Source organism: Ctenocephalides felis, unplaced genomic scaffold (genome assembly GCF_003426905.1).
Source record: "Ctenocephalides felis isolate EL2017-DRISC unplaced genomic scaffold, ASM342690v1 CF-g0.4_SCAFFOLD_03573, whole genome shotgun sequence".
Taxonomy (NCBI): domain Eukaryota; kingdom Metazoa; phylum Arthropoda; class Insecta; order Siphonaptera; family Pulicidae; genus Ctenocephalides; species Ctenocephalides felis.
The window spans coordinates 23,663,765-23,678,925 of NW_020539727.1; the positions used below are offsets into that span (position 1 = coordinate 23,663,765).

Below are 15,161 nucleotides of genomic sequence, written 5' to 3' on the forward strand. Positions count from 1 at the left end.
TTTAAAATAATATCTTGCTTTTTCAAACAAAAATCCAATTTTTACAAAATAAAGTTCTTATTTATCGCAAAAATGCAAAATTATGAATAATTTGTAAGCAAATTTTATTCAAAATACGTATTTGTAAAAAAAAATTCATGAATTAATAAAAAATAATATTTTGTTAAGATTAAAATGTTAATATAATTAATATTTTGTAAAATCAAAAATCAATAAACAATTTATATATATTTGAATTTGTATTAGTTAGTGTTTTTAATTTTTATAAAAAATATATAAAAAAAAATTAAGTATTGCAATGAATTTGAAAACAATTTTTATAAATAATACCAAATTATTAAAAATTTGAAAATTTCATATATTTATAGAACAAAAATGAAGTCTTATACACTTCTTAGCATTTTTTCTTGTTTTTCAAAATAAATTAATAATAAATTCAATTTATGTTTTTTATTTTTATTAAAATATTTCAAATATTTTTATAACAAAAATAATGCTAAATTTCACATTTATAAATGTTTTTTCCATTTTTTTTAAATTCTCATTATAAATCTTACATCATCTTACACAATTTTAAATGTTAATCAATCGATTTTTTCCATCAACTTATCGATTATTTATATCTATCGATTACTAATAGTTTTTTTTTATAAATTAGACAAGTACAAGTTTTCAATTTGTTCATAATTATTATTATAAACTATTACGTGAATGGATAAATAAATAATTTTAATGCAACTTTTTACATTTCATTACGCCGAAGACTTTCCAACTAAGGAGAGGAAAACATTTTTAATAGAAATTATTTATTATCTTATATATAAAATTCTTCTGTAATGAGGTATGAATGGTTAATGCTCCTAAACGATTATTCGGATTTTCATAAATCTTCCTGAAGTTTGTTAAGGGAATTTTCTAGGATTTTTTGATTCATAGAAATATAGTTAGATTGTTGAAATAAATGGAAAGAATTACAAAAAACCGCTTGATTGACATTGAAAATATTTGAGGCGTTGTTTGACATTAAAAACAAATGAAGACTGTCATTTGCCAAAGATTTCCATTCACTTACAGGCTAATACAATATTAAATTAAAATATATTTATGATTAGAAATAAGAAAAATAGATAAAAACATTAACTTCTTCTTCGGGAAAATAGTAAATAAATAAATTTTCTAGTTGGATTTTTGGAAAAATAAAAGAGATGTACAAGTTTGCAACCTCTGTATATATATAAATGTATTATTCTATGTATGTATATGTAAATATTTATATATGCACATGTGTTTAAAACATCTTCTTCGAAGAGTTATATGTTAAATGTCAGAAGACATTTCCTACTTCTAAAAGTTCATAGGTTTTCGAATACAATTTTACTTTGACTCACAATTGAATAGAATAATATTCGATTTGCTCAATTGCTCAATTCTTGAGACTTTAAATCATTGTGAAAATATGACTATTTATTAAAATTATTTATTATGTAATAAATTTTATACTAAATAAGATGACTCGTTCATACAATTCTTTTATAGAAAATCTTATGAAACTGTGTATTACTTTAATATAACTCTTGTAACTTTTAAACTATTGGTCGAAAATAATTGAAATATTTGGTAAATTTGCACAAAATTAAATTATTAGTAATATTGTCTAACATCATAAAACCCTACAGCAACTCTGTGTACTTTAAAATTGCCATATAAGACAATGGCTCATTACTGCAAATCCAATGTCAATAGATTGTCAATTGACATACTTATTATTAATGATGCAAGAATCTTGAATATTTAATTAATGAATAGTTGTATTGTCAATTAACAATATAAACAATAGTATAATATAACTAATAATTTGCAATCAGAATTTTATGATTTTATTAAAATAAAAATTAAGTACCTAAATTTTAATGCATATTTTTATTTAATTTTATTAAATAAGTCTTATTGTATTTGTTTTCGGAAATTCATTCCAATGTTTTTCCAATTTTATTTTTGGAAAACAATTTTATTATAATGAAATTAAGAACTTTTTGATTTCAATTATAATTATTATTAATTTTGCACAAGACAGAACAATTCGCGCATAGAGTTACTTGAAATTCCAAGGGTTTCAGGTTTCTTTACGTGTAAGAAAAACTGGTGTATGTTCCAGAAGTTCTAGCACCATTATGGTGACATATAGATATGTATAATATTAGCAAAATTTTTAGAGAATTGTATTAGCTGCAAGTTTTGCTTGAAATGTTTTTTTCTGGTACAAGTAATTTTTGAGATATTTAAATTATTGTAAAAATGTGCACCATTATTGATGCTACTAACTATATTGTATATTCAAAACAGGTGGTGCCAATATAGTGACTGATAGATTTATATTATGTTTGCAAGATATTTTGTACATTTTATTAGCTACAAATTTTTCTAACAATATTTTTACTTAGCTCGATTAATTGTTAAGATATTTAATAAAATAATTAGTAAAAATTTGTACCGGTCATGCTCGACTGAACATGATTTGACTCGACACGTATAAAAATTAAAGTTTGTTAAAAAATTACAGCTACAATTTTCAAATGCAATTTTAAAGTATACCGAGTTGCTGTAGGTCTTTATAATATTAGACAGCATTACAGATAATTCAATTTTATATAAATCCACCAAATATTTTAATCAAATTAGATGAACGGTTTAAAAGTTACAAGAAATACAACAAGCAAATGCACAAATGAATTGCAAATTATGTCTTATACTAAATATCAGCTTTGAAATGCGATTTTAAAATACACCGAGTTGTTGTAAAGCATTATGATGTTAGACAATATTGTAACTTATTTCATTCTAAATAAATTTGCTAAATATTATATTAATATTAGACTTACAGTTTAAAATTTACAGAAGAAATTTGTCAACAAACGCACATGTTTTTTATTACACAGAGACTGGTGTATTAAACGGGTTGCAATCGTCTTAACGCGATTCTACTACTATCTATTTTTGGAAAAATAATTACATAATAAAATAATTTAGCTCATTCAGTGTATCTTTTATCTTTTAAACAATTAGTCAAGCCTCGGGTCGAGATCATCGAAGCAAATAGAACTAAATGTCGAAATAGCTAGTGTTGTAAATAGAAGAAGTTCCGCTTTGAATAATTCATTAACTTTTCGCTAATTAGCTCAGAACAAGAGAATTAACGATCTTAATTCGATTCGATGAGAATAATGGAAAATTTGCACAACTTTCCTTACTTTTTCGCAATTTTGCAAGGAAACGGATTTGTTGCAATTTTGTAAAATTCTGTAGAAATAATTTAAATTTGTGTATGTATATATGTATTTTAAATATGTCACAAATTATTGCTGATTTGAAAAATATTTGCAAAATGTTGATTGCTCTATAATTGTTTATAACATGTAATAGGAATATTTTGTTGTACAACGAAATTAAATTATTGAATCATGTCACGACGATGTGATTGTTTAAATAAACTATCAAATTTTTGATAAATCAGCAAATATTAATGGGATTATTAATTGTTATTAAATCAGCACTAATATGCTAAGGTAAACATTGATAGAAAATTGTTGAATGAATATATTTATACAGAAACAAAGTTATGTATATGGATTCGTGCATTTATTTATTGGATCTATTGTAACTTTTAAACCGTTGGTTTAATGTAAATGAAATATTTGGTAAATATGTGTAAAATTGAATTACCTATATTAATTTTTAACAACATATGACCCTAGGTCAACTCGGTATTCTTAAAAATCGCATTTTAAAGTAGATAATTAACTCGAGCACGTATGGTCATGCATTTGTTCAGTAAATCTATTGTAACTTTTAAAATAATCACTTTATATTAATCGAATATTCTACAAATTTGTACAAAATTGAATAAAAAATAATATTTTCTAATGCCACAAGAACCTACAGCAACTCGGTATACTTTAAAATCATCATTGAAAGTAGATAAGTAACTCGAGTCATTGAAAATAGACAAGTAACTCGAGCACTTTTAAAATAATCATTTTATATTAATCAAATATTCAGCAAATTTGTACAAAATTGAATAATCTAAAATATTTTTTTAATATCACAAAAACCTACAACAACTCGGTATACTAAAAAATTGCATTTGAAAGTAGATCAGTAACACGTGTATGTAGAAAAATCGTCATTGATATAGATAAGTAACTTAATTGGGTATGGCCATGCATTTGTTTATTATATCTCTTGTAACTTTTAAAATAAGAACTTAATGTTATACAAATATTCTACAAATTTGTACAAAATTGAATAAGAAATAATATTTTCTAATATCACAAGAACCTACAACAACTGGGTATACTTAAAAATGGTCATTGAAAGTAGATAAGTAACTCGAGTACGTAGAAAAATCGTCATTGATATAGATAAGCAACTTGAAGGCGTATCGTCATGCATTTGTTTATTATATCTCTTGTAACTTTTAAAATAATTACTTTATATTAACTAAATATTTTGCAAATTTGTACAAAATTGAATAAGAAATAATATTTTCTAATACCACAAGAACCTACAGCAACTCGGTATACTTAAAAATCGTCATTGAAAATAGGCAGTGGCTTATCTTTTACAATTTTTCGGGCGTTCGGCGTGTCCCCAGTGGCGCAATTGGTTAGCGCACGGTACTTATAAGACAGTATTCAGAGCGATGCCGGGGTTGTGAGTTCGAGCCTCACCTGGGGAAGATTTTTACTCGGAAAATTATTTTTTTCAGCGAAAATTAAGAGAAAAACCTTTTTGACGACTTGGGAAGAAAATTTATTTAAAAAACAATACGATGGGACGTATAATTAGTGTTAATTTCATGAGACTTTGTTACAATTTGAGATAAAGGAAATGAAAATTTATTAAGAAGAAATTAAGTTAATCTATTTTTTGAATATAATTTTAAAGTACACCGAGTTGTTGTAGGGTTATGTGATACTACAAAATATTTCAGATTATTAAATTTTGTACAAATTTGTAGAATATTTGATTAACATTACATTTTTATTTTGAAAGTTACAAGAGATATAATAAACAAATGCATGGCCATACGCATTCAAGTTGCTTATCTATTTCAATGACGATTTTTCTACGTACTCGAGCTACTTATATACTTTCAAAGACAAATTTTAAGTATACCGAGTTGATGTAGGTTCTTGTAATATTAGACACAATTTTAGATTATTCAATTTTGTACAAATTTGCAAAATATTTCATTAACATTAAATTCTTATTTTGAAAGTTACAAGAGATATGTAAGGTTGTCAAATATCTCCCTTCCGCCTTTTTGTATTAAACCAAGAGCAAAAAAGCGGAAGGGAGATATTTGACAACCTAATAATAAACAAATGCATGGCCAATACGCGCTCAAGTTACTTATCAATTTTCAATGATGATTTTTAAGTATAGCGATTTGTTGTAGGTTTCTGTGGTATTAGAAAATATCATATATTATTTAATTCTAAACAAATTTTCAAAATATTTTATGTACATTGAACGTACCATTCAAGAGTTTCAAGAGATATAATAAATAAATGCATAAAAATTAATTGCATACTTCACAATTTGCAGCAGCTTCAATATAAACGAGTACTCCCACAAAAAAATTCTTTACTCGTTTGCCAATTTGAAGTATACCCAGTTGCTGTAGAGTTATATGATATTAGACAACATTATAGATAATTTAATTTTGTACAAATTTTCCGAATATTTGACTTATTTTAGACGTACTGTTTAAAAGTTACAAGATATATAATACACGTTAGTCACTATTAAATTAGCAGCACTAACACTGTTTTCAAATGCTCTTTTAGAGTATACCGAGATTTTCTAGGTCATTATAATATTAACAAGTGTGAAATTTTATTAAATTTTGCACAAATTTGTCAAATATTTTATTTATATTAGATGAACGGTTTAAAAGTTGCAAGGGTTAAAATAAATAAATACACTAATGAACGCACTTAGAGCTAATAAATTTAGATACAAACTTCAATTGCAATTTTAAAGTATACTGAGTTGCTTTAGGGTATTATAATATTAGAAAATATTATTTATTCTTCAATTTTGTACAAATTTGCAGAATATTTTATTAGCATTCAATAATTATTTTGATAGTTACAAGAAATATAATAAACAAAGGCATGACCATATGTACTCGGATTACTAGTCTATTTTCAATGACGATTTTTCTACGTACTCGAGTTACTTATCTACTTTGAAATGCGATTTTTAAGTATACCGAGTTGATGTAGGTTATTGTGATATTGGAAAATATTATTTCTTATTCAATTTTGTACAAATTTGCAGAATATTTGATCAATATTAAATTCTTATTTTGGAAGTTACAAGATATATAATAAACAAATGCATGGTCATACCCGTTCAAGTTACTTATCTATATCAATGACGATTTTTCTACGTACTCGAGTTACTTATCTACATTCAAATGCGATTTTAAGTATACCGAGTTGTTGTAGGTTTTTGTGATATAAGAAAATATTATTTGTTTTTCAATTTTGTACAAATTTGCAGAATATTTGATTAATATAAAGTGATTATTTTAAAAGTTACAAAAGATATAATAAACAAATGCATGGCCATACCCGTTCAAGTTACTTGTCTATTTTCAATGACCATTTTTCTACGTACTCGAGTTACTTATCTACTTTCAATGTTGATTTTTAAGTATAACGAGTTGTTGTAGGTTCTTGTGATATTAGAAAATATTATTTCTTAATCAATTTTGTACAAATTTGCAGAATATTCCATTAATATAAAGTGATTATTTTAAAAGTTACAAGGGATATAATAAACAAATGCGTGACCATACGCGTTCAAGTTACTTATCTATTTGCAATGTTGATTTTTAAGTATACCGAGTTGTTGTAGGTGTTTGTAGTATTAGAGAATTATCTAGATGAATCAATTTTGTACAAATTTGCTCAATATTTCCTTAATATGAAATTAACTTAACCAGAACAAAATTAAATTCATTCAAACTTCAACAATAGTTGACATTACTCAACCTTTTGGCATAAGGAGATTGAAACGACAATGGCCTTTAGACTCTGTCTTAGATTAGATCTAATATAATATTATCATTATATTGTAAAACTGAGAAGATCTCATTGGAGTTCTTCTTAGGCATCGCTCTTAAATATTGCCATTTTAGCTCATAGAAATCTTTATGTATAAGGTTGTCAAATATCTCCCTTCCGCCTTTTTGTATTAGAAACCAAGAGCAAAAAAGCGGAAGGGAGATATTTGACAACCTAATATTTCTGATTGCTAAATAAAACAGAGTTCAAAAAAAAAAACTTCAAAAATCGCATGACATTTTTATTTTTAACATTTTCCAGGTTTAAATGCTCGCAGAAACTTTATAGAATATTCTACAAAAATTTTAATTATACCATTTTATAGAAAATTTCATCACAAACAAACTTTGTTAACACCAAAAAATTCCATCTCAGTCGCAACAAAACCACCAACCAAAAAAATGCATTTTCTTCACCACCTGAGTTGTCACACGTTTTTAGTTGTTCATCCAAAATTTTTCACCCAAATTTGATTTTTTTTTCAGAATTCCACCAAGATGGCCAGTAAAAGTCGTATACTACCAATTCTAGTCACATTCACCACCGTCCTGGTTACTTTATCCAGTGTTCAAGGAGAATTGTACACTGCCCTGGTCGAAATGGAAGATTTGCTGATCACCGAAAGCGTTTTGGTGGACGCTCTTGATGGTTTTATAAGTGTTCAGGAACAGAGATTGGAGATTCTGAAGAGGTAAGGGATGATTTAGGCCGAAATTTAACCAAAAAATGCCAACTAGTTGGTATTGGTATTTTGCCTTAAGGCAAGTTACATGAACTTCCCGATATGTGTAAATAATCGACTAAATCAATAAAATATAAATTAATTTATGAGTGATTAAAAGTATTCCGAGTGGATTTATTACACATAATTGAAAACAAACGAACACGTTAACTCGGAGTATTTTCTAGGAGCAAATTTTCAAAAATCAACAATTTTTATAATTGAACTAGTTTCCGTAGGACTTTAATGCCTCAGTATGTTTATTAAGACCAAGTTTTCTATCGTTATACCAAGTAAATCGTCTAATTTATATTTTAAGAGGCACAACTAGTGTGAAATTTTCAAAAAATCGAATTTTCAATTTTTTCATATTTAGATAGGTTATACCTTTAAAAATAACATACCAAAATGTTAAATCGATATCTTAAATAGTTTTCGAGTCACAGCCATTTAAAGAGTATATGTATAGTTTACGCGTTTTTCTCGAAATAGCATTTTCCGAATTTGCTGCAGCAATTACTCAAAAACAAATGATCCGATCACTATCAAATTTTTTTTACATGTTCTATATATAGTTCTCCGTAAAATGAACTATCGATTTTTTGATCGGATCAAAAATCGAATTTTGGCAGGCCAAAAACGACCAAAATTTTGATTAAAATTCGACTTTTTAAAAAAAAAATGCCGTCATTTTGTCAATTTTTGATCCTTTTTATCGTAGTTTATTTTACAGACAATATTATCTAGTTTAACGAGATTTTTTTTTTTAAATTTCATCCACGTAGAAGGCCGGAATCACTGCAGCAGTGAAGGGCCTTTTTTTGTCACGCCCGTTGGAGATGGACTATAACTTAAAAAATATTTAATTTTTTTCTTCAAAAATTTTACTATGTATTCTTAAAACATGTATAAATATATTACTATAATTTTGAAATGATTGATAGAGTAGTTTTTTCAATATAAATTCCCAAAAATCACTTTTTTTTAGGCGGGTACACTTGTTGTGCCCCTTAACAAACGTGAAAAAAACTACTCCTTGTTTTAAACTTTGATGAATTTTTAAAATTAAACTACTTGTCGTTAGGCCGTAATATTTCAATAAGTTGTGTAAAACATTGATATATATCATTAAAAAAAGTTTCATAAAAATTGGCTCAATTTTTTTTTCAACAACGAATTACAAGAAAACGGCCCGGCCGATCTTTACCAAAAACTAATCAGGTCGATTCCCAACCAATATCTTTCGAACGATTTTTGAATTTTCAAAATCGATTCAGAATTGCGGGCTAAAACGTGGACGAAAGACTCTGCTATTTACGAAGAAACGGCTTGGCTGATCGTCGCGCAAAATTGCTAAACGCTAGTCCTCATCGAGATACATCGAATGGCTTATAAATTTTTGAAATCATCCATCCGTTTTTGAGAAAACGTCGATTTACGGCAAAAAATCTGTTCACACACACACACACACACACACATACTTTTTCCTTAAATTTGGTCTCATTCGATTCAGAATGGCTTGAGACGTCGGGAAAACATAAAATTAGCGAATCGTATTTTTTGATGAAAACATAAACTTCTACTTCGGGAAGTTAAAAAGTTGATTGAAAATGCTACTACTCCGAAAATCAGCATCCTCAAAATTGTTTGTGGAACAAGGATGGTGCTGGGTTTTTGGTTTAAGTTCTAATTTTTCTGTAGGAAATCTTTGGAGTATCAAAGAGAGCATGCAGATGCAGCTAAGGATATTCAGACTTACGTATCTAATCCTATAAATGCCTATTTGTTGACCAAGAGACTTACTACAGATTGGAAGGCCATCGAAAGTATGATGCTGGAGGATGTTGGCAGAGGTGAAAACCGTAGATTACCATCATTTTTCTTTAACCAAAATTTCACCAGGACTTGTAAACCATCTATTGTCCCTTTTAGAATTTGTGTCAAACATTACCAGACTTCGTGACGACCTAAAATTCCCTTCAGACGAAGATTTGAATGGTGCAGCAGTTGCCCTGATGAGATTGCAGGATACTTACAAATTAGAGACGTCTAGTGTTGCCAGAGGTGAACTGAATGGCGTCCAATACAGGTAAGGAAAGTAACAGATTTTAATGGTTCTTGGACTGATAGTTGTTTTTTTTTCTAGTACTGCCCTGACAGCTGGTGATTGCTTCGAATTGGGCAGACAGTCTTACAACAATGGTGATTTTTACCATACAGTTCTTTGGATGCAGGAGGCCATGCAAAGGTTGCAAATGGAGAAAAATAAGACGACGACCAGGGAAGATATTTTGGAATATTTGGCCTTTTCCACCTACATGCAAGGTACATAGTAGAGAATGCAATACCGATGAAAAATTTCAATACCGGTATTTCGGTAATTTTTCATTTTAAAACCGGAATACCGGTAAATTACAGGTATTTTTTGATCTTAAACAAACGTAAACAAAATTGAAAGTTACTAGTACAAATATTAAAAAAATGTATATACAACTACAACTATATTCAACTAAACAATAAAAACAATAAAATAAAACAATAAGTTTATTTTTTAAATAATAATTCAACAAAATTATATCCAATTCAATTAATTCATTATCACTATCGAGTATATTGAGTACTTTTCACCAAAAACAAACTTATGAGTAAGGAAGACCAAAAACTCAAAAAAGATCATATTACATTAATATAATAAATTGTATTGTCTGTATCCAATGTGTTAAATTAGCATAATCTCCAATATTTTAAAAAAATAATTTTTCTACACTAATTTAAGATCGGATTTTTTGTCGAGATAAATAATAAGTTACTATAATTGCTGAGAATTGTTATTTAAAACAATGTTATGCTTCTATAGTATTTTCAAACTTTAAAAAGATTTTCGAAAAATAATATTTTATACTTGTAATGAGAAGCAAAAGTATTTATTAATTATCATAATTATTATGCATAAAGCTAGAAAAAAATTAAGATTGCGCAGAGGTAATCTGTATGATATAAAATATTTTGGCGCAAATATCACTTAAAAAACCGTTACATTTTTACAAAAGATGAAACAAACATCATTATCTATCAGTCCGATTCTATTTATTGTAACCCGATATGAAGCCCTTTGGAAAGCAATAAATATTCAGTTTAATGACGAGTTGAGATAATATTTGACATTTGTTTATCTTATATAATCACTTGAAGATGTAGCTGTTTATGCGATTATGGAATTTAAAGATAAATTTGTTCCGAGAAATTTAAACTTTATTGTATTATGTATCAAATAGCGCTTATATAAAAATACCGAAATAAATAAATAATTTTTGGGGTAAATACCGGTAAAAACACCGCCGAAAAATCGGGCGGTTTACCGGTAATTCGGTATACCGGTATACCGGTATTGCATTTCCTAGTACATAGCAAAATAAATTGACAGTGCAACTTCGTTCACTATTAAAGTTCGTGTATTTTTTTCCAGGTAATTTACCATCAGCTCTAGCAATGACAAACGAATTATTGGAAATCGTGCCGAATCATCAGAGAGCTTTAGGAAATAAAGTCTACTACGAAAATAAAATGGTTGAGGAAAAAGTTGTGCCAAGTTTGGAGGAGAAGATCAATGAGGAACAGGTATGGGCAAAAAAAAATTTACTTGTTACTTAATATAATTTGTGATGATTATTTTCAGTATGTAGATGACGATGCTTCCGAAGAAGTCCATGTGCCTACAGAACGTGAGTTGTACGAAAAATTGTGCAGGGGTGAATTGGGTTTGGGTCCTCGCGAACAAGCTTCACTAAAATGTCATCTGGTGACCAACGATAACCCTTATTTACTTATTGGACCATTCAAAGTGGAAGAGGTAATTATGATTCATCTTCTTATATATAAAAATAAATCGCAAAGTGTGTTGGTAAGCGCATAACTCAACAACGCCTGAACCAATTTGGCCAAATCTTTTTTTAAAATGTTTGTTGGTGTCCAAGAATGGTGCTTACGGCGAGAAAAATCGAATAATTGCCGGGAAAACCCTAAAAACAGCTTTTTCTTTTTCTCATACAAACGTTTTCTAACTAAAACGTAGAATCAATTTGAGCTTTATTGCTATTATATAAAGTTCATATTAAATTACAAGCACTCACTGTATACTCCTCCTAAAGGACTATTCGGATTTCGATAAATCTTTCTGAAATTTGTCAAGGAAATTTTTTAGGATGTATGTTATAAAGTACTGGGATGTATGTGCAATATTGTAGAAATTAATGGAAAAATTGCAAAAACGACATGTCATTTTTTGCATTGAAAACGAATGAAAACTGTCATCTGCCAAAAATTTCAATTTACTTACGAACCTAGACAATATTAGAATATGTATGATAAATTTATGATTATGGATAAGAAAAATGAAATGTCTACATTATTATTGCCAAAAAGCAGCTGAAATGTACCTGAAATTAAAATCATATAAGATAAAGTACATAGATAAGGAAATAGATAGACAACTTGGGGGATATTTTTTTTGGAGTCTATGGAATGATTTCAGAACTTTTTGCAAAAGGTTTAAATATCAGATGATTTTGGTTCATCCACATGCCGATATATGAGTTTAAACCCATTTATATCTTACTTATATGTAATAAGCTTAATATATAAATAGAAAAAAACAGATAAAGAGACGTATATATAATTTCTTAATTATAGTATCATTCAATCTGCCATACATATACTGTATTTTATATTATTTTAATTTCTGACACTTATTTCTGCATTTCTTAATTTATTAATTATACGTATTTATACATGTTTAAATGTATTATTTAACATAATAAGACTCTAAAACTTAGTTCAATGAATAGTTTCTTTTTGAAAATATTTTGCATTCATTACGATCTCCCACATGAAAATATTCAACAAAATATAAGTTTGGACAAAATACCGATAGCATAATACTGTAAATCACCAATAAAAATAAAAAACAAAATAAGACATTAATGTATATCTTTAAGTTGAAAAATTCGTGACAATAATGAAAACTATCATTTGCCAAATAGTTCAATTTACTTACGAACCTAGACAATATTAGAATATGTATAAAAAATTTATGATTATGAATAAGGAAAATGAAATGTCTCCATTATTATTGCCAAAAAGCAGCTGAGATGTGCAAGAAATTAAAATAATATAAAATACAGTGTATGTATGGCAGATTGAATGATACACATATGAACAGGATATGACAAATTAATTCACTTGAAATATGAAATTAAGTATTAATCAGGGCAGGTCCTATCTTTGATGCGATGCATGCGAGAAATACGAGCGCACGCCTTAGGGGGCGCCAACACAAGATTCGGATATTAAATTTTCAATATAGTTTTTTTCAATATATAATTTCTTTGCATCTTTTACTAATCTTTCCACAATATTTTTAAAATTAGTAAAAATTTCACTTTATAACAACAAATGGGAAAGTAAAGATGAATACATACAATTCGGTTCTCGCGATATCGATTAGGAGAAGTTTAAGATGCAATTTTGGATATCTTAAATAATAAAAAATTAAAATAATTTAATCCAACATGAAGTACCAGTGTTATGTTATTGTTATGGTTATGTTAAACCGTTTAAAAGACTTCAATTTCCAATATAGACTTCTAGAATTGAGACTCATCATTTTATTTAAAGCAGTTCTACATTTAACATCGCTCATCATATAAATGTATATGCATTTTGGCGTGAAGAGTAATTTAAAAAACAATAATTATTATTTTTAGGTATACGGTAATTATTAGTATAATAGGTTGTCAAATATCTCCCTTCCGCCTTTTTGTATTATAAACCAAGAGCAAAAAAGCGGAAGGGAGATATTTGACAACCTAATATTATATTAAAAAATTGTAGACATGGGTACAGGACAACGTCTGTCGGGTCAACTAGTATATGATAAATATGTATTTATATATTAACTTATTGTAATTTCTAGGTCCACAGGTTCCCTAGGATTCTAATCTTCCACGACATAATATACGACACTGAAATTGCGACGATTAAAAGAATGGCACAACCAAGGGTAAGAACTTAGATTAATTTTTTATTTTTTTTATTATCTCTTTGATTTACAACTGTCCAGTAAAGGACATTCAATAAATTTGATGAATTTACAATAGTCGGCTGAAAAGGGACATTGTATACTACTTAGAATTTTTACGAAACAAACATGAAGTATTTTTTTACCCCATATTTCTATTTCTCTTTTAGTTTAAAAGGGCGACGGTGCAAAATTACAAGACTGGCGAGTTGGAGACTGCAAATTACAGGATCAGCAAATCTGCCTGGTTGAAATCTGAAGAACATAGACATGTCTATGCAGTCGCAGAACGTGTTAGGATGATGACAGGATTGGAGGTTGATACTGCCGAGGAATTGCAGGTGGTCAACTATGGTATTGGAGGACATTATGAACCGCATTTCGATTTCGCAAGGGTAAGGGATGAAAAGCTTAGTGATATATTTGGCTTACAATACCGGAATTCCGTAATCCCGAATACCGGGATTCCGGACGATTTTTGTCCGGTATTCAATACGGGTATTGAGACAATAATACCGGTATTTCGGGATTATCAAAAATTTTGTTAAAAATTTAACTCTCGGAATACACTTACACAGTTTCCAAACGGTGTATGTGTATTGCCGACTCGGCTCAGCTTAGTATGACCTTGTCGATGTGTATATTTAATTATAATTATCTATATTGTATACCTGTAGATATCAACACTTCACAAAGACTTATATAAATGAATAAATAAAATAATTCTATATGAACAATTTCGAATACCGGTATTCAGATTTTAGTACGGTATTGGAAGCCCTAGTGATATATGTGAAATTTTTATAAAATTAGGTTCAGGATGACTGAGGATCAGCCAAAATTTAAATTTTAAACTCATGAAAAAGCTTATATTTTGGTTCAAAAAACTTATTTATTTATTAAGGGTTGTCCACCCTCAACAATTCTTTATTTTGGCATAAATTTTCGGTATTATTAACTTCCCGTAGGGTGGTTATAATAATCGGCCGGAAATCGAAAATGAAAATCTTTGCATTTCTTGACGTTTTGAAGGTTTCCGAACATTTTGGCATACCACAGAAACCAAATGGATGTGTGTGTGTTTTGTATGTCCGCATTTTTTCGTCCACGTTTGCGGGCGCACGGATCAACCGATTTGAATGGTTTAAAAAACATTCGATCTCTATTGATAGGGAGATGTGCTGATTAGTTTTTGTCAAAGGCAGGTCGGAGCAAAGAGTGCAGAAAA

The 15,161-nt window shown here is 28.3% G+C and overlaps 1 protein-coding gene and 1 non-coding gene across 2 annotated transcripts in view; both read left to right on the forward strand.

The window, feature by feature from the left end:
• The window catches only part of LOC113389127 (prolyl 4-hydroxylase subunit alpha-1-like), a 32,959-nt gene that overhangs the window by 11,890 nt on the left and 5,908 nt on the right, over window positions 1–15,161 (forward strand). Inside the window, exons 2-9 of the mRNA XM_026626180.1 lie at window positions 7,622–7,827; window positions 9,559–9,710; window positions 9,790–9,946; window positions 10,004–10,182; window positions 11,324–11,475; window positions 11,534–11,707; window positions 13,829–13,915; window positions 14,104–14,328. Of these exons, the coding sequence (XP_026481965.1) occupies window positions 7,634–7,827; window positions 9,559–9,710; window positions 9,790–9,946; window positions 10,004–10,182; window positions 11,324–11,475; window positions 11,534–11,707; window positions 13,829–13,915; window positions 14,104–14,328 (1,320 nt within the window). The 5' untranslated portion in view covers window positions 7,622–7,633. The remainder of the gene's footprint in view (window positions 1–7,621; window positions 7,828–9,558; window positions 9,711–9,789; window positions 9,947–10,003; window positions 10,183–11,323; window positions 11,476–11,533; window positions 11,708–13,828; window positions 13,916–14,103; window positions 14,329–15,161) is intronic.
• Trnai-uau lies at window positions 4,645–4,735 on the forward strand. The gene is given in 2 exon segments: window positions 4,645–4,682; window positions 4,700–4,735. It is a non-coding gene; the product is annotated as a tRNA-Ile (tRNA).